At 41.5% G+C, this 21,046-nt stretch overlaps 2 protein-coding genes across 12 annotated transcripts in view; one reads left to right on the forward strand and one right to left on the reverse strand.

The window, feature by feature from the left end:
- git2a (G protein-coupled receptor kinase interacting ArfGAP 2a) overlaps positions 1-19,986 on the reverse strand; it is a 108,480-nt gene extending 88,494 nt beyond the window's left edge. For 2 of the 11 annotated variants that reach the window (XM_059987912.1, XM_059987911.1), the window contains exon 1: positions 19,663-19,980. In XM_059987912.1, the coding sequence (XP_059843895.1) occupies positions 19,663-19,714 (52 nt within the window). In that variant the 5' untranslated portion in view covers positions 19,715-19,980. Of the gene's footprint in view, positions 1-19,662 lie in introns of all 11 variants that reach the window. The other 9 variants (XM_059987914.1, XM_059987918.1, XM_059987910.1 and 6 more) reach the window with 8 other exon arrangements.
- A 248-nt stretch (positions 19,987-20,234) lies between these two features.
- ankrd13a (ankyrin repeat domain 13A) overlaps positions 20,235-21,046 on the forward strand; it is a 63,846-nt gene continuing 63,034 nt past the window's right edge. The window contains exon 1 of the mRNA XM_059987920.1: positions 20,235-20,679. Coding sequence (XP_059843903.1) covers positions 20,587-20,679 — 93 coding nt within the window. The 5' untranslated portion in view covers positions 20,235-20,586. The remainder of the gene's footprint in view (positions 20,680-21,046) is intronic.

The following is a 21,046-nucleotide window of genomic DNA, read 5'->3' on the forward strand; positions in this document are numbered from 1 at the left end:
GTAAATCTCCTCTGCACCCCCTCCATAGCTTCCACATCCTTCCTATAATGAGGTGACCAGAATTGAACACAATACTCTAAGTGCGGTCTCACCAGAGATTTGTAGAGTTGCAACATAACCTCTCTACTCTTGAACTCAATCCCTCTGTTATTGAGGCCTAGCAACCCATAGGCCTTCTTAATTACCCTATCAACCTGTGCAGTGACCTTGAGGGATGTATGGATTTGAACCCCAAGGTCCCTTTGTTCATCCACACTCTTAAATAACTGACCATTAATCCTGTACTCAGTCTTCTGGTTAGTCCTTCCAAAATGCATCACCTCACACTTGTCCGGATTGAACTCCATCTGCCATTTTTCTGCCCAACTCTGCAGCCTGTCTATATCCTCTTGTAACCTTCAACCACCTACAGCTCCATCCACAACTACTCCAATCTTCCTGTCATCCGCAAACTTACTCACCCATCCTTCCGCCTCTACATCCAGGTCATTTATAAAAATCACAAATAACAGGGAACCCAGGACAGATCCCCGTGGCACTCCACTAGACACCGACCTCCAGGCAGAATACTTTTCTTCCACAACTACCCTCTGCCTTCTTCCTTTAGGCCAATTTTTTATCCAAACAGCCATGGTTCCACTTACCCCATGCCTCATGACTTTCTGGATGAGTCTCTCATGAGAGACCTTGTCAAATGCTTTGCTAAAGTCCATGTAGACCACATCCACTGCTCTACCCTCATCAATTTCTTTTGTTACCTCTTCAAAAAACTCAATCAGGCTCGTGAGGCACGATCTTCCATTCACAAAGCCATGTTGACTATCCATGAGTAGACTGTACATCTCCAAATGCTCGTAGAATTGTGAACAGGTTCAGCCACTCACCCGATAAAGAATGTATATGCAATAGAAAGAACGCAATGGAAGATCACCAGACTGATTCCTGGAATGGAGAAGATTCCTCTTTTGAGAAGTGATTAAGCAGAAAGGCCTAATTTTTATAGAGTTGAAGAAAAGGAGGATCACATAACAAAATCTGAGCTTTTAACAGGGTGGAGATGGGAATGGCGTTTCTCCTGACTGGAGAGCTTAAAAACAGGGGTAAGTTGTATAACACAGGATTGGCCACTCAGGATTGAGATACAAAATGTTTTCACCCAGAGGAAAGTGAATCTCTGGTATTCTCCATACATGGATTGTAGAGGTTGTATGTTAAAGACAAAGATCAGATTTTTAGATATCAAAGAATATAGGTTTAGTGCAGGAAACTGGCACTGACTTAAAAGATTGACCAAGAGCTTAACAGATGGCAATGCAGGCACTAGGTGCCAACTTTTTCATGGTTTTATAAATATTTTGCTTTTTGAATGCTGCAGGATCTCATGAAAAACTATAAATTATATACAAGGAACCACAATGCAATATATTGCTATACGATTCCCCATAGAACAGACATTTCTGCACACCCTGTTCCTTGCCATAGTCTCAACAAATACACTGCTCACGCATTTCTCTTCATTTCTCCCACACCTCCCTGTTGATATTCCACTTTTGACCAACCATATTACTTCCTGGCCTTTACAGGTGGATGCCCAATCTAATTTAACTGCTCTGCTCACCTCCTGTACTATCAAACAATTAGTATTTCAGACATGTAAAAAGTGATTTTATATTTTTATTAATAATGAGTCAAGAAATATTTAATATCTGGTTCTGAATGTCCTCTAGTTGGTAGGAGTGAGGCCACACCTTGAATCACTGCTGCCCTGCCAGAGAAGCCACTCCCATTATACAGTTGGCAATTAGACAGCAGCCAACAAGAAAAGGCTCCCTCTATTCTAACTTTTTGCTTCCTGCCAATCAGCAACTGCTTTATCCATGCTAGAATCTTTACTGTGATACCAGGGCTCTTAACTTGTTAAGCAGCTTCCAGTGTGGCACCTTGTTTGAAAATCTAAGTACACAACATCAACCTTTGTCTATCCTGCTATTTTTTTTTCAAAGAATTCCAACAGTTTTGACAGACAAGATTCTCCTTTGAGGAAACCATGATGTCTACAGCCTATTTTATCATGTGCCTCCAAATAACCCGAGATCTCATCCTAATAATCAACTCCAACATCTTCCCAACCACTGAGGTCAGACTAACTGGCCTATAATTTCCTTTCTTCTGCCCCTCCCTTCTTGAAGAGTGGAGTGACATTTGCAATTTTCCAGTCTTCCGCAAATATTCCAGGATTTATTGATTCTTGAAAGAAATGCCTCCACAATCTCTTGAGCCACCTCTTTCAAAACCCTGGGGTGTAGACCATTCGGTCCAGCATCTACTTTCAGACCTTTCAGTTTCCCAAGAACCTTCTCCATGGTAAGGGCAATTTCACACACTTCTGAAATCACACTCTTGCATACTGCTAGTGTCTTCCACAGTGAAAACTGATGCAAAACACTTATTCAGATTGTCTGTCATTTCCTTGTCACTCATTACTACCTCTCCAGCATAGTTTCCAGAAGCAGAATCAGGTTTATTATCACCAACTTGTGACTTGAAATTTGTTAACTTAGCAGCAGTTGCTCATCATAATACATAATCTAGCAGAACAAAAAATAAGTAATAATAAACAAGTAAATCAATTACATATATTGAGTAGACTAAAAATTAGTAAAAAACTGAGGTAGTGTCCAAAGATTCAATGTCCATTTAGGAATCGGAAGGCAGAGGGGAAGAAGCTGCTCACTGAGTGTGCGCCTTCAGGCTTCTGTACCCCCTACCTGACTGTAACAGTGAGAAAAGGGCATGCCCTGGGTGCTGGAGGTCCTTAATAATGGACACTGCCTTTCTGAGACAGCACTCCCTAAAGATGTCCTGGGTACTTTGTAGGCTAGATGGAGATGACTAGATTTACAACCTTCTGCAGCTTCTTTCGGTCTTGTGCAGTAGCCCCTCCATACCAAACAGTGATGCAGCCTCTCAGAATGCTCTCCACAGTACAACTATAGAAGTTTTTGAGTGTATTTGTTGACACACCAAATCTCTTCAAACTCCTAATGAAGTAAAGCCACTGTCTTCGTTTTCTTCATAACTGCATCGATGGGTTGGGACCAGGTTAGATCCTCAGAGATCTTGACACCCAGGAACTTGAATCTGCTCACTCTCTTCACTTCTGATCCCTTTGAGGATTGGTATGTGGTCCTTCGCCTTACCCTTCCTGAAGTCCACAATCAGCTCTTTTGTCTCACTGACATTGTTGCACTCCACTAGTTGTCATATCTCACTCCTGTACACCCTCTTGTCACCACGGGATTCTACCAGCGGTCCAATATGCACCTTTCACCTTTTACACTATGTATCTAAAGAAACTTTTGGTATCCTCTTTAATATTACTGTCTAGCTTGCTTTCATTTTCCATCTTTACCTTAATAACTTTTTTTTAAGTGGACTTCTGTTGGTTTTTAAAAAGCTTCCTAATCCTCAAACTTCCCATTAATTTTTGCTCTATTATATATCCCCTCTTAAGCTTTTATGTTGGCCTTGACTCTTATTGTTAGCCACGGTTGTGCCATCTTTCCTTTAGATGGCTTCTTCCTCTTTGGGATGTATATATCCTATACCTTCTGAATTGCTTACAGGATTTCCAGCCATTGCTGCTCTGCTGTTATCCCTTCTAGTGTTCTTTTCCAATCAATTTTGGCCAGCTCCCCTCTTATGCATCCAATTTCCTTTACTCCACTGTAATACTGATGCATCTGACTTTTATCTACTTCTAGAAATTCAGCGTGAATTTGATCATATTATAATCACTTTCCCCTAAGGGTTCTTTTACCTTAAACTCTCTAATCAATTCCAGATCATTGCACAACACAATCCAGTATAGCTGATCCCCTAGTGGGCTCAACCTCAAGCTGCTCTAAAAAGCCACCTCATAAGCACACTATAAATTCCCCCTCCCGTAAAACAGCACCAACCTGATTTTCCCAATCTACCTACATACTGAAATCCCCCATGACTATTGTCACATTGCCCTTTTGGCATGCATTTCTATCTCCCATTGTAATTTATAAACCACATCCTTACTACTGTTTGTGGGTCTGTGTACAACACCCATCAGAGTCTTTTTACCCCCTGCAATTTCTTAGTCCACCCACAATGATTCAACACCATCCAACCCTGTCACCTTTTTGATGATTTTATTTGATTTTTTTTTACCAATAGAACCACACCATCCCTTCTGCCTACCTGTCCCTCCTTTCGATACAATGTGATTACTCGGATGTTAAACTTCTAGCCATAATCTTCCTTTAGCTAGTGATTCAGTGATGCCTACAACATCATATATGCCAATCTGTAACCGTGCTACAAGTCCAGCCACCATATTCTGTACATACGCACTTTGAAATATAACATCGTCAGTCTTGTATACACCCTTTACAATCTTGTCCACCTTTTACATTGTAACTCATCCTGTTGACTGCAATTTCGCCCTATCATCAACCTCTCATTGCTTGGAGTCTCACTACGCATTGCCTTAGTTTGTAAACAAACTACCTCATCCTGAACATTGTCACTCTAGTTTCAATCCCCCACCAAATTAGTTTAAACCCACCCAAACAACTCTAGCCAACCTGCCTGCAAAGATATTGGACCAAAAACACATTCTACACTATAAAGAAAGCTCATCAAAGCCTCTACATTCTGAGAAGGCTGAAGAGAGCTGGACTATGTATATCTATACTCATGTCATAGAAACACTGAAAACCTACAGCACAATACAGGCCCTTTGGCCCACAATGCTGTGTCAAACATGTCCTTACATAAGGTTACCCATAGCCCTCTATTTTTCCAAGCTCCATGTACCTATCCAGGAGTTTCTTAAAAGACCCGGTGGTATCTGCCTCCACCACCATCGCCAGCAGCCCATTCCACACACTCACCAATCTCTGCATTAAAAAAAACTTACCCCTGGCATCTCCTCTTTACCTGCTTCCAAGCACCTTGAAAGTGTGCTCTCTCGTGATAGTCATTTCAGCTCTGGGAACAAGCTTCTGACTATCCACACTATCAATGCTTCTCATCATCATTCTACAAATGGGAGAAAACATCCTAACAATCTGGATTACTGCTTGGTGCAGAAACTACACTGAGCTGAAAAGGAAGGGTCTACAATAGGTAGTCAAAGCTGCCCAATGCAGCACCAGCCCACTTGCCATCAAGGACATTCTACAGAAAGGTGCCGGGAAAGGGCCAGTATCATCATGTACGATCCCACCTTCCCTTCTCATGGACTGTTTGTTCCACTCCCATCAGGGAGGAGGCCACTTAGCTTCCATGCCAGGACCACCAGACACAAAAACAATCATTTTCACCAAGTAGTAAAGCTGATCAACACCTACACCCACTGACCCAACCCTCCATACCCCCCACTACCACTTTATCATTTCCTGTCAGTCACCTTGTTACAGCCACTGCTGTACCTAGTGTCACTTTCTGGACATATAATCAATCTTACATCAGTATTTATTGTGCCCCTCAATTTATTGTGTTTTTGTACTACATAGGATTTGAAGTCACAATTGTGTCATTCTCTTACACTTGTATACTGGAAATGATATTAAACAATCTCGAATCTTATGTGTCATGTGATCTCACTGGATTTGAAGGAAAACAACAGCTTTCCACTAGATCTTGGTACATATGACATTAATAAACCAATAAAGAATGCCAAATAAAATGCTTAACTATAGGGTATTTAAAAAACATTCCTAATATTCCCTCAATACAGATTGGGAGTATGACTAGGACAAACAGTACAGGGCAGCAGAGACATATAGTCGTCCCTTGGTATCCTCACGGGATTGGTTCCAGGACCCCCTGCAGATAGCAAAATCTGAGGATGCTAAAGTCCCTTATATAAAATGGCGAAGTATTTGCATATAACCCATGCACATCCTCCTGTATACTTTAAATCATCTCTAGATTACTTATAATACCTAATACAATGTAAATGCTATGTAAATAGTTGTTTTACCATATTGTTCTGGGAATAATTACAAGAAAAAAGTTTGTACATGTTCAGTACAGACACAACCATAGTAACGCTTCTGGGAACGCTGATACTGCCTTGGCATCAGCCGATGCAGATTCTCCCCTGATCTTTAAGTTCTGAGGCTGTAGCGCTTTACATAGCTAGCCAGCCATCCCTTGCTAGCTTTAAACTCCTTCTTCTCGCTCACAACACAAGTAGTGAACGTACGAGGCGCGAAGCAAACAATACTCAAATAACAAGTGCTGGAGAGAAACTGAGGATCTGTGAAATGGCGGGAAGCTACAGCAGGGTATGCCTACACATCACTTCATTCGCGTGGATTCAGCGTAGTGCTCAGCAAATTCAAGTTTTGCTTTTTGGAACTTACTGGAATTTATTTTTCCGAATATTTTCGAGCCGTGGTTGGTTGAATCCGCGGATACGGAGGGCCAACTGTGAGCAAACTTTCCTCTGATCTTAATTTATCAGTGTCATTTTGTGTGCTAGTTATTTGACACACAGATTATTATTTTTCCTTACATATTTTAACAATTTTAGAGCATTCCTGGTCAGTACCGGGGGTGTGGGGAGAGAGAGAGAGAAGGTGTAGTTGCTACTTGGCAAGAGGTGGATCGAGGAACAACTGCGCAGGTGTGGACGTCAGTGAGTTAGACCAGTGTGAAAAATTTATAAAGAAGACAGCTTTATAGAGCGGTGTCGGAGGAGCGGGCAACTGAGTAGGAGAGCTTTGGCTCAACTGAGCTTCGGCAATAATGGATCAAGGTGGGGCAAGTTTCTTGTGAAGAATAGGAAGAGGGAGTACGTCTGTGAGGCCAATGTTCTGTACTGGGTGTCAGATGTGGGCTATCTGGGAGACTCAGAGCCTCCCAGACAGCCACATCTGCTCCAGCTGCATCAAGCTACAGCTCCTGAGGGACTGGGTTAGGGAATTGGAGATGCAGCTCGATGACCTTTGTCTGGTCAGGGAAAGTGAGATGGTGATAGAGAGAAGCGATAGGCAAGTAATCACACCAGGGCCTCCGGATACAGATAAGTGGGTAACACTCAGGAGAGGGAAGGGCAAGTGTCAAATACAAGAGAGAGTCCACCTTAACAATAAGTACTCCTGTTTGAGTATTATTGGGGGGGCAGGCGTGGGGAGGACCTATCTGGGGAAGCATCAGCGGCGGCACCTCTGGCACAGAGTCTTGCCCTGTGGCTCAGAAGGGTAGGGAAAGGAATCGATGGCAGCAGTGACAGAGGACTCTATAGTTAGGGGGTCAGACAGGCAATTCTGTGGACACAGGAAAGAAACAGGTTGACAGTTTGCCTCCCAGGTGCCAGGATCCAGGATGTTTCTGATCGTGTCCACGATATCCTGAAGTGGGAAGGTGAACAGCCAGAGGTTGTGGTACATATTGGTACCAATGACATACGTAGGAAAAGGGAGGTGGTCCTGAAGGGAGTTAAGAAAAACAGCTGACAAGCAGGACCTCAAAATCTCAGGATTATTGCCTGTGCCACGGCGACAGCGAGTATAGGAATAGAGTGAGGTGAAGGATAAATGCATGGCTGAGGGACTGGAGCAGGAGCAAAGATTCAGATCTATGGATTATTGGGACCTCTTTTGGGGCAGGAGTGACCTGTACAAAAAAGGACAGGTCGTACTTGAATCCAAAGGGGACCAGTGTCTTAGCAGGAAGGTTTGCTAAGGCTACTGGGGAGAGCTTAAACGAGAATCAATTGGTGGTGGGAATCGAATTGAAGAGATGGAGGAAGGGGTGGTTGGCTCACAAATCGAGAAAGCTTGTGGACACTGTGAGAGGGAGGATAGCCAGGTGATAAAGAGATATGCTCAGATTGATGGTTTGAGATATGTCTTCTTTAATGCAGAGTATCATGAACAAAGTTGATGAGCTTAGAGCATGGATCAGTACTTGAAACTAAGATGTTGTGGCAATTACAGAGACTTGGATGGCTCAGGGGCAGGAATGGTTACTTCGAGTGCCAGGCTTTAGATGTTTCAGAAAGGACAGGGCAAAAGAGGTGAGTGCGTGGCACTGCTGATCAGTGATCGTGTCACAGCTGCAGAAATGGAGGAAGTCATGGAGGGATTGTCAACCGAGTCTCTGTGGGTGGAAGTTAGGAACAAGAAGGCGTCAATAACTCTACTGGGTTTTTTTTTAAAGACCACCCAATTGTAACAGGGATATCGAGGAGCAGATATGGAGACAGATTCTGGAAAGGTGCAATAACAGGGTTGTCATGGTGGGAATTTTAATTTCCCTAATATTGATTGGCATCTCCCTAGAGCAAGGGGTTTAGATGGGGAGGAGTTTGTTAGATGTGTTCAGGAAAGTTTCTTAACAATATGTAGATAAGCCTACAAGAGGAGAGGCTGTACTTGATCTGGTATTGGGAAATGAATCTAGTCAGGAGTCAGGTATCTCAGTGGGAGAGGATTTTGGAGATAGTGATCACAATTCTATCAATTTTTACCATAGTACTGGAGAGGGATAGGAACAGACAAGTTGGGAAAGTGTTTAAATGGAGTAAAGGGAAATACAAAGCTACCAGGCAGGAACTTAGAAGCATAAATTGGGAACAGATGATCTCAGGGAAATGCACAGCCGAAATGTGGCAAATGTTCGAGGAATATTTGCATTGTGCCCTGCATAGGTACTTTCCAATGAGACCGGGAAAGGATGGTAGTGTACAGGAATTGTGGTGTACAAAGGCTGTTGAAAATCTAGTCAAGGAGAAAAGAGCTTACGAAAGGATCAAAAACTAGGAAATGATAGAGATCTAGAAAATTATAAGGCTAGCAGGAAAGAGTTTAGGAATGAAATTCAGAGAGGCAGAAAGGGCCATGAGAAGGCCTTGGCGAGCAGAATTAAGGAAAACCTCAAGGCATTCTACAAGTTAAGCAAGAGGATAAGACATGAGAGAATAGGACCAACCAGGTGTGACAGTGGAAAAGTATGTATAGAACCAGAGGAGATAGCAGAGGTACTTAATGAGTACTTTGCTTCAGTATCCACTACAGAAAAGGACCTTGGCAATTGTAGGGATGACTTAGAGCAGACTGAAAAGTTTGAGCATATAGACATTAAGAGGATGTGCTAGAGCTTTCGGAAAGCATCAAGTTGGATAAGTCACCGGGACTGTACGGATACAATAGGGTCTATTAAGAGCCTCCTGGATAGATACATGGAACTTAGAAAAATAGAGGGCTATGGGTAACCCTAGGTAATTTCTAAAGAAAGTACATGTTCGGTACAGCTTTGTGAGCTGAAGGGCCTGTATTGTGCTGTAGGTTTTCTATGTTCTATTTCTAAAATTAAATCACTTTCATGTTTTGAAGAGGATAGAATGTGTGCACTGCCAAACTGAATAGCAAAATAAATTATGGGAAGGACTATGTTGCCTAAATTGAACAGATGGCTTTGATCTTGCTAATGCAAACTGTAAAAATAACTGGTTCATTAACAACTTAATGTTAAACAACAAAGAAATCAGCAGGCTTTGAAATTTGGGTATAAGTAGATATGTAAAGACAGTTCAAAAATTGTTCATATAACAGCTGAAGATGTATTAAACTCAATAAACCACAAAGCATTTGTCAGATTATCCCACGGTACATAACATCACAATCCATGGCTGGTTAGTACCCAGTTTCTGAGACAATAGACTGTTAGGCTAACCAGCCAAGTTTTGCAAGACAAGGGTGGGGATGAGTTTCCAGAACAATTTCTTTCTATTGGATTCACTGCGTCTAATGAAAAAGGGGACAAAATTTCTCTACTACGTTACCAAGATAGCCTTAGCTACAACCTGAGACACACTTCCACTCAGTCAATAGTGTCATTTTCTTCCTAGTCCAATGACCCAGTATAGGAATATTAACCTTAGATAAGCTACTTTATAAAAAGGAACTTAAATCAACACTTTCATTAGCTGTTCAGTTATCAAAAAAAAAAACAGCATTATGGCTGTTACTGTCTTTCAGACCAGATATTAATGAGACTTTACCTGGATATCCAGGCAGCAAGAGTACAAGAGTGAAAATGGTTGATAGTTTTATAAACAGGAAAAAGTCTGCAGATTTTCTTGAAATACATATTTATTCATGCATGAGGATATTGCTCATCAGCCGTAAATGTGCTCTCCATCCCCAACTAAGGCCCCAAATCCTCCTCTGCCACCCCACAACTAATTTTTACAGGAGTGCCATTGGCAGTGTGCTGACCAGCTGCACTACCCCCTGGTATGGGAATTGCAAGGCATCTGGTTCAAAGTTCCTACAAAGGATTGCGAGGACTGCTGAGAAGATCATTGGGGTCTCTTTTCATCTATCCGACATTTATCAGGAGCACAGCGTACACTGGGTCCTTGGCATTGTCAAAGATCTCTCCTATCAGGAGCACAGCGTACACTGGGTCCTTGGCATTGTCAAAGATCTCTCCCATCCATCTTACAATCTCAGTGACAACACCACCCCCAACCATCAGGCAGGAGGTATTGTAGCATTGGGTCAAGGAATGTTAGGATGGAAAATAGTTTTCTTCTCCCAGGCTGTGAGACTTCTGAACTCCCTGCCACCACCCACATTTCATCACTTAAGAAACACCAGTAGAGTAATACAGTTTACTTTTAAACTTGCTGTAAATACACCTTATGCTAAATGTCAATCTTCTGGAAGATATTTTATTACTTGGTATTTTTTACATGTATACTATAGAATGACAAACATGAAATTGATTTCAGACAGCAGTAATCAGTTGTGTGCTTGGAGGAATACACAAGTCATACAGCATTTTAAATTTATTTAATTGACTGAATTTAAAACTCCAGCTGCTGCAATACAACTTATACTTGTGTAACTGGATCTCAGACCACAACTCTGCATTTCCCCATCAAGTAGATTAACCATTAAAGCACTGCACACAGTGCGAAAGTATTATAAAGGCCAATGCTTTCAACTTGTAGGCAATTCTGATGGATCGATAATTGGATGCAAAACATCAAAAAAAACCAAAAGAGGGATATAGTTACATCATGTCTATGGTTTCAGCAGAAGTAATACATCTCCCGCAACATACCACATCTAAAAGAGCCATCCTTCAAATTTTGTTGCATTAAATACAATTTCCTTAAAATATTGTACAGCCTTTCACATAAATCAGTATTCATCTATACCTCCAGTAACTTGGCGCAGAGGTAGTAGCTGGTAAACCCTATCCCGTTGAATACAATTATATTATTGTTAAAAATCCAGGGCAAGACGTCAGGACCTTCAGATCAGTCTAAATTAGCCCAGAACAGAGACTGGAGTTACAGAGGGAGGGAAGTAATGCAAACCAGTTTTCTTCAGACAATCCAACAATTTACTGAAATAAAAACAGACAGACAATGTTAATTAGACTACAGATAAAAATCATTCAAGAATACAGAAAGCCACTGCTGATTTTTGTCAGTTAATGGAACCAGCCGACAGAGAAATTAGAAATAATGACGTAACCATCTCGCAACATAGCTTACTCATGTCATCACTTTCAGTACCCTCTGGAAAGTAACCAAACACATAAGAGCATAACTCAGTACTTGCATCACCTATTGTCTCTAAGGCTTAACATGCATCTCAAGTTATCCTGAAACTAGGTGGAATTGTAGACAACTACATTTTTAAAGACCCCTGCCTCATTAATTAATGAATGTGAGAGGCCAGGCTGTATCTGTGATGCAGGCTCTTTCACGTGGAACAAACCGTTTCTCTTTCTACAAATACTGCCTAGCCAGAGTGTGTCTAACATTTTGTGTTTTCTTTTCAGATAATGACCATCTCCAGTTAAAAAAATCCCTAACAAAATTCATTAACAAATTACCAAATTAATTGAAAACAAACAAGATGTCTTCCCAATTTACTGATATCTGGATTTACAATGAACCAGAGGAATAGATAAAGGCCTAAATTGTGAAACTTGGAAATTTACAACATAGAAGTCCCAAATCTCACCTATGTTGTGTGAAACCTTTCTTCTTTTACTCCACTCTAATCTCCCAAATACCTTCAAAGGCCAGTAATTACTATCCTCTCTAAAGTGCAATAACTCCATCTGAAGGATCTCAATGTTGTTGTTTTAAGTGTTTCTTCCCTCTTACAAAAAACAGATCCCTCTTACAAAAAACAGATCCAGGTTAGCCAATATTTACTCAACTAAACTTCTCCAGCTATGACTAAGGCTTCTTAAATCTCATCTGCACTTCCTCTATACTGTCACATCCTTCCCACAAATGATGACTAAATCTGTGTGCAGTATTTCAGTGATACACTAACATTTTATAACATACCCTACACTGGTGAGCTCCAACACAGACTGGGGGACTGCTTTGTCAAGAGCCTTTGCTCCATTCAGCCAAAAGACAGGATTTCCCAGTGGTCACCCATTTCAATTTGATTTCCCATTACAACACGTGGGTCCATGGCTGCCTCCTCTACTGCCATGAGGAGGACACAGTCTGGAGAAGCAATATCTCATATTCCATCTGGGTAGCCTCCAACCTAATGGCATGAACATAATTTTTTTCCAACATCTGGTAATTCTCCCCCCTCCCTTTTTCTATCCCCCCCCCATTCCAGCTCCTCCTTTACTCCTTTCCTTATCTGTCCATTAGCTCCCTCTCGTCTCTCCTTTCCTTTCTTCCATGGTCCACTGCCCTTTCCCGTCAGATGCCTTATTCTACAGACACTTTACCTCCTCCACCTATTAGTTCCCTGCTTTTTACTGCATTCCACCCACCCCCAAAATGTCGACTATTTATTTCAATCCATAGATGCTCCCCAATTTGCAGAGCTCTTAAAGCACTACCTGTGTTGCTCAGGATTTCCAGCATCTACAGAATTTTGTGTTTAAACCATGCTCTTGTTTTCAAGGCCTCAGCCAGCTGAACAAAGCTATATGCTCTCTTAACTTATCTATCTGTCCCATACATTCAAAATTTCTGGATATGAACTACAAGGTCCTTTATTCCTCCAAATATTTTGGCATTTCATATTTGATTTATTTACTCTCACTAAATAAATTATCATTTTCCCCCCAACGACCAGCCCACTGACTGCATTTATGTAGACTATGGGAAGCAAAGAGTACCTGTTAAATGTTTTGAAGCCTTTACACAAAAATATTTACCTTTTTGTATGCTTACGTAGAGTTCAAATTTGCAGTAACTAAGCATAACAACTGGTATCTAATCAATAAAATTATCTAACACTAATTTTTAACTATGTTTAAATACATTACAATAAAACAACTGAGACATTTAGATGGGTGCACAGATACAAAACATTTAAAACTTCTTCATTCAGAGGACAGTGAGTGTGTAGGAAGTGGTGCATTCAAAGTTTAAGAGAAGTTTGGATTGGTACATGGATGGCAGGGATATGGAGGGCTATAGTCCTGCTGCTGCAGGTTGATGGAGTAGGCAGTTTAAATGGTTTGGCATGGACTAGATAGGACAAAAAGCCCATTTATGTGCTATACCTTTTATGATTGTAAAAGAATATGGATGAAATGCAGGCAAATGGGACTAATATAGATGGGCACACTGGCTGGCAAGGATAGCTTGGGTCAAAAAGCCTGTTTCTATGTTGTATGGCTCTATGACTCTAAATATAACATTTTGGTTACGAGAACATGCACAGCCTTGGAAACAGCATTTAATGTAAATAGGATATGCTGATAAAGATTTTGGTCACCTTTCTAAACTTATCGAGAAAGAACACATTAATTTTGATAATCTATCAAATGACAGCAATCAACATGTGGCTTACTGCATTTTTAATGATTTTCTGTTGTTGAGCAAACTTCAACAAACTAGTATATGCTAATGAGCCTATAACCTTTTTCAAAATGTCCTAGAGAACCCTCTCCAATAGTTTGCCAACCACAGATGCAAGACTCGTTAGTCTAGAATTCACAACAGAACAGTTGCAAACTTCCGATACTCTGGTACCACTGCTGTGGCCAGTGAGACCACAAAGATCATTGTCAATGCCCCAGCAATCTCTTCACTTATTTCCCATAGTAACCTGGAATATACCCCAAATACAAGAAAATCTGCAGATGCTATAAATCCAAATCCACACACACAAAATGCTGGAGGAACTCTACAGGCCAGGCTGCATCTATGGTAAAGAGTAAACATCCCGTCTGGCCCTGGAGACTTACAATCCTAATATTTTTCAGAAGCCTCAACACTGCCTCATTCTTAAATTCAACAACTTACACTGACTTCATTTTATCAAGGTTCCTCTTGATTATATGAAGCAAAGTGAACACTGAAGCCAAGTATTCATTAAGGACCTACTCCCACCTCCACCTCCAAGCATGTTACCCCCTATCCTGCCCTCACATCCTCCTGTTCTTCACATAAGTGTAGAACATCTTGAGACTTTCCTTAATCCTACTCACCAAAGCTTTGTCATGTCCCCTTTTACCTCTCCTAAATTCTTCAATCTCTTTTCTGGCTCCACTATAACTTTCAAGAGCCCTCTGATGTTTACTTCTTAAACCTTAACTATGCTTCCTTCTTCCTTGACTAAATGTTCCACTTCTGTCAACCATGGTTCCTTCACCCTACCATTATTTCCTTGTCGCAGTGGGACAAAGCAGAACCTCATGCAAGTACTCTCTAAATAACCTGCACATCTTTGTTGTTCATGTTTCCAAGACCATCTGTTCCCAATTTATGCTCCGTTCCTGCCTAATATAATTGTAATTAGCCCCCCCAACCCCCGATTAAATACTTTTCCATATGGCCTGTTTCTAACCTTGTACATGTCTATACTAAAACTCAGAGTTCTGCTCACTGTCCAAAATGCTCCCCTACTGAGAGATGTCAATGTCACCTGGCCATGTTCATTGCCTAGTACAAATCCAGTATGGCCTCTCCTGTAGATGACCTGCCCACATACACCAGGAATCATTCCATCAAATTTGCCTTTTCTAAACTTTCTGCATGAAGTTTCCAATCATTATTTTTGCACTACCAAAATCTGCCCACTTCTTTGCTCCTCAGTGGCTATTGAAAGGCATAAGGAACCCTCCAAAAAGAATGATTGCTCCCTTTCTGTTTCTGACTTCCACTACATTGACTCAGTAGACAGTCCTGCCACTATCTTCCTCCCTTTCTGAAGCTGTTGTATTTTCTCTGATTAGCAAAGCCATTCCCCCACCCACTTTTTGAAACATTCAACCTCCAGAACATCCAGCAGTCAATCTTGCCCTTGTGACAGCCAAATCTCTGAATGGTCACAAAATCATAATTCCATGTACTGATCCATGCTCTAGGTTCTTCATCCTTATTTTTAACACTTCATGCATTGAAGTGAACACGTTTCAGCCCATCCATCTGACTGCATTTATACCCTACCCAATGTCTATTCTATCACTCAATCTCTACAATTATATCTTCATGGCAACTGCTGACATTATCTGGCCTACCACTCTGGCTCACATACCCCTGCTGACCTAATTTAAACCCTTGCAACAGCTCCAGCAAACCTACTAGCAGGACATTGGCTCCTCTCGAGTTCAGATGTAACCTGTCCCTTTTGCACAAGTTGTACCTTCCCAGAAGAGATCCTGATGATCCACAAATCTGAAACCCTGCCCAAACTCTTCAATCACACATTCATCTGCCATATCTTCCTATTTTTACTTTCAGTGACGTGTGGCACAGACAGCAATCCAGAAATTGCTATCCTTGAGGTCTTGCTTTTTAACTCTTCAGAACTCATCCTTTACCTGTCATTGGTATCAATGTGTACCATGACTTCTGGTGCTCACCCTCCACTTGAAGCATGCTGTGGAATCTATCCGAAACATCTGACCATGGCACCCGAGAAGCAACATTTACCATTAGGGAGTCTTGTTCTTGTCCATACATTCTCCTGTCATTCAGTGCAGTTATTTTATAAGTTTGCCAGGCTACCAGATGGTATTTGTTGCTGGACTTTTGTTACCGGCCGTAATTAAGTTTCCAAAAGTGGTCTGGTTTGCATAATGCAAATAAGTGTTTTCTGAATGGATAGAATGACCCAAGCCAAAGAAATATAGTAAAGCAATGTCCAATGTTCAGCTACTTACAGAAAAAATTTCACACTTTCAAACTATTTGCACCAATCATAAAGACAGACCTGTAACTAATATCAATATGTGGAATTCGAAATACTCTCTCCTTATCTGGCAAACATCTTGAAATCACTGCTTAGGTTCTTTTGTAGTCTAAAGATGTGGTGCCCGAATTTCACATATTCAAATAAGGATAGGATGAGTGAAACACTGGTGTAGACACAGACTTTCTTTCTATCAAGTTAACTTTAGCTAGAGAAATAATCAAATACTTTTTTCCCCCTCCAAGGAAGGTAACCCCAGCATCCTGGGAATTTAAATAGTTTGAGTTTGCACAAAGATTCCTAAACAAAATTAGAAAACTGAAGGTAAACAAAATACTTCAAGTAGCACCAATAAACTAATTAATAAGTAGGGCAGAAAAACTGAAAAGGAATACGGAAAGTGTAAAATGACTAATAAACTTGCCTGGAATATCACTGTGTATATTTGCAATTGAAATCAATTAAACAGAACGTGGTCTTTTTAATGTCTTCATATCATGCAAAATAAAAATATATATTTAAATCATGTTTGCAAAGGTAATTTGTGTAACTATTATCCAGAAAGCTTGAACTTCAGCTCTTGTTCTTCCGCAGTGGGAATACAGCAAACTGAAAGCTGTAATCTGTTTTAGACTCCCAAATAGCCATTTTGATACAGTTCTCTCCAAGCAGCCTAAAGACACCACACATTGATTTCTGTAGTAATTGAATATGGCTGTCTTCAAAACTCACTATCTATTATGGTGCCTTCAATAATTTAGTTTACAAAAGTTACATAATGAACAAGCAGAAAAAGTAATTTCTCTTTGTATAAATGCGAGAAAATTTATAAAATACACACTGCAATGACTTTGCCCTCAAACTTTAAAATCGATCTTGAAAAGTGTCGAAAGCTCAGATGCCATCTTGCAACTATCTTTATTTTGTAATTCAGTACATGTTGTACTTTGAGATTTAACAAATACTATAAGCATAGGCCAAAATGCCTAAATAAGTTCCTTTTCTAACAATATCATACAATGGCACAATTACTACTGGCACAAGCAATTGACAAGGCATAATGCTATAAACCAAGCACACACTTTGAAAACCACAACAGAATTATTTTAAAAGCCTTGAAACAAGACAAACTTCTGCCATCTGCAAAGGAATTCTATCACAAAGCATATCCTTACCTCTCCCCCATCTTCACTTTCCACAGTGATTGCTCTCTCCACAAATCTCTTTTCAGGCACTTATCCCTGCAAGTGGCCCAAGTGCTACACCTGTCTGTACGCCTCCTCCCTCACCTACATTCAGGGACCCAGACCTTACAGGTGAGGCAACGCTTCACCTGCAAATCTGCTGGGGTTGTCTATTGCATCTGGTGCTCCTGATGGGTCCTCGTCTACATTGCTGAGAATTGGGCACCCACTTTGTCAAGCACCATCCACCACAAGCAGCACAAACATTTCAATTTGCATTTTGACACAATGATCCACGACATTCCTCTTGTGCCTAGATGAGGCCACCCTCAGGGTGAAGGATCAACACCTTATATTCCGTCTGGATAGCCTCCAACCTGATGGCAAGAATACTGATTTCTCCTTCCAGTGAACAAATTTCTTCTTCCCCCTATTTACCACTCTGACCTTTCACTTCCTCTCACCTGCCTATTACTTCCCCCAGACCTCCACCTCCTCCCCTTTCTCATATTTTCCACTTTGGACTCCTATCAGATTCTTTCTTCTCCACTCCTTTATCTTTCCAATCCACCTGGCTTCATCTATCACCTTCCACTCCCCCTGCTTGTTTTATTCAGGCATCTCCCCTCTTCCTTCTCAGTCCTAAAGAAGTGACTCAGCCCAAAATATCAACTTACTCTTTTCCATAGATGCTGCCTGACCTGTTGAGTTCCTCCAGCATAGTGTGTTGCTCTTGACAAACTTTCACTGGTGTGGGCAAGGAAGAAAAGTGGAAGTATCATTCCTCAATATCACACGTGCTATGTCGTATAACATGGGTGATCATGCTCTCATGACCATGATTGTTCCTGGTAAACTTTCCTACCGAAGTGGTTTGCCATTGCCTTCCTCTGGGCACAGCCTTTACAAGATGGGTGACACCAGTCATTATTAATACTCCTCAGAATTTGCCTGCCTGGTGTCAGTGGTCACATAACCAGGATTTGTGATGTGCACCAGCTGCTCATACAACCATCCACCACCTGTTCCCGTGGTTTCACATGACCCTGATCGGGGGCTGAGCAGGTGCTACACCTTAACCAAGGGGGACCTGCAGGCAAACAGAGGGAAGGAGTGCCTAACACCTCCTTTGGTAGAGACATATCTCTACCTTGCCACTCAAGTATTATTCATAAGTGATTTAATTTACATTATGCAGCATTTATAAATACAAAATCTGATATACATTGCACCAAAGCAACACAACATTTTGTAGAAATCCCCTGAAATGCTTACAAAGTGTTTTCTTCAAATAAATAGCAATAAATGGCAAATTAGTCAAGTAAATTTATACTGAAAGGAACATCAAGAACAGAATGTGTTTGTTCACAACAAACTTTAACAGCATCCATTCAATGTGAAAATCAAAGATCTGCAGATGCTGGAAACCTAGGGGAAATAAAAAAAACATGCTGGAAAGAGCCAACACGTCCGGCAGAAGCTTTTACTAATTTACTTTAGATACCACCAATTCTTCCATCTTCCACGCAGATTTGTCTGTTTTAGTGTTTCTTTTAAACTTTCTCACTTTAACACTCCTTCTACTGACAGTGTCTGGCCTATAAATATTTCTAGCATTTCTTGTCTTTTGTAAACACCTACACGAGTGTAATAACTCTCCTGTCATTCATTCACAGACCCCAAGGTCCACAGAACATTGTCGACCCACATCCACGAATAACAGGAAATGCTAAATTTACATGCTCAATGGCATATGACAATACAAGTCATTTTTGTATTTTGGAACAAAAACATTACCAGATAATTTGTACTGAACCCCTATAATACTCAACTTACGCACTTTACATTGTTTATGCATGCACGATTCGTTTGTATGTCTAGTTCTTTCTTTTCTTGGTTATAGTGTGTTTTATGTGTTAGGTGCACTACTGTGCTTTACAGCCTGGCCCGGAGAATCGTTGGCGCGTTTGGAAGTATACATGTATATAGTCAAATGACTATAAACCTGACTTAGCGAAGGGGCTGACGATGAAGGAAGACAGAATGGAAAAAAATTAGTTTATAGTACCCGAAATATGGTGGTGAGGAAATTAGTGAACAAAAGATTGGCCGGAGGACGTATAAATGGTGAATAGTTCCAGACCGAGACTAGACTGCAGCTATCAGGCGCGTTGAACTTCCCTCACTTCCTCTCTGTAACGAAGGACTAAACCTGACTTGCATTTCCTCTCTCAGTTGCCAGACCCAGCGCAGCCAGCCGCTACCCACACCAATCCACTCACCGGGGACACCGCAGTCGGCGCAGATGTCGTTGCTCCTCAGCCTTTTCGACATGGACAGCCGATAAATCGCGCCACTCCAGATTTTTTTTTTCTCTTTTCGCAGAGGGAGGAGGAAAGGGGGAGTGGACAGTAAGACGTGCGAAGCGTTGAACGGTCCGAACTGCGCCTGCTTGACGTTAACGCCGACCTGCCATCAGCACCACGAGTGGAGCCGGGCTTCCAGCCGCCGCCGCCGCCGCCGCTCTCATTCCCGGCCCCAGCTGCCCGGAGACGCAGGCATGACGGGAAGGCGGAGGACCGCTAGGCGCAGTCCGCCCGTGCGCATGCGCCCAATGCCGACCCAACCACAATCTCATCTCTAGGGGGCAAGTGACTGTAAATATTAAGGGTTAGCATGGACATTGAACCTTTCATACACAAGAAGACATTAATTTTGAACAATAAAAATCAAAATACTATTCACACAACAACATTAGCCACGTTATGTTATGTTCTTCGCGGGAAATAGAGTGTGTAATACCGTCAGCTTTACCTACTGCCAACAGAGGTGTCCGATTTGGAACTAACCACAGTGAAAGGGAGGTACGGGGTGGCTCTGCTCTCCAACTAATTAATGTTTTAAAACATTAAATCAAAGCTTCTGGATCCACCGAGAAGCAAGAAATTACAATATTTTATGAAACGTTTCTTTGTGAAAGTATAGAATTTAGCAGTGTCTGGGAGAGGCGCTGGAGTGTTTGCGTGCCCCCTCTGATCTGTGCGAAAGCATTTCCTCGTCGCGGATCCTTTTCCTGTAAAGTTTGGAAAGTTTGAAAGTTTTAATTTTCCCCAACCCCTTCCCCCTCTGCCTGCATCGTACCTTGTTTTGGAGGAAAAGAACGGAGGGGAGGGGGTCTGCGTGGATGCTGAGGCTCAGCTACTAGGATGTGTACATTGGAAGACATCAAGAACAAATACAGGATCCATCTGTACGTGTGGCACAACCAGTACAGAGAGATTGAGAAGGAACTAAAACAGGTAGATCGATTATACAACAGAGAATGTTAATCTATTCTTTATTGTACAACGTTATGATGGAAGTAATCTTTGTAGCGGCTGTTTCAAAAATCCCATCAACTTCCTGGATTGTCTTAACAGATTTTCAGGTGGCGTCTATTTTGAGCGTCGGGTTTCACGGCATGAAGGTCTCCAAGTACAGTTGGTTACTCAGTTTCCTGATCGAATCGGTTCCCTGTCCCATTCAATTGATATCGAAGTGGTCGTGAACAGAATTTTCGTGATTAATTGTAAAATGGTCCCGGCCGGGGCCTAATTTTTCAGTTATTCCTTAAGTAGGGGCAGGTTCTGAGTTACAAACAGTTGAATCTGAATTAGTTATTGTTAA

The sequence above is a fragment of the Hypanus sabinus genome, chromosome 13, assembly GCF_030144855.1.
Source record: "Hypanus sabinus isolate sHypSab1 chromosome 13, sHypSab1.hap1, whole genome shotgun sequence".
NCBI classification, from domain to species: Eukaryota; Metazoa; Chordata; class Chondrichthyes; order Myliobatiformes; family Dasyatidae; genus Hypanus; species Hypanus sabinus.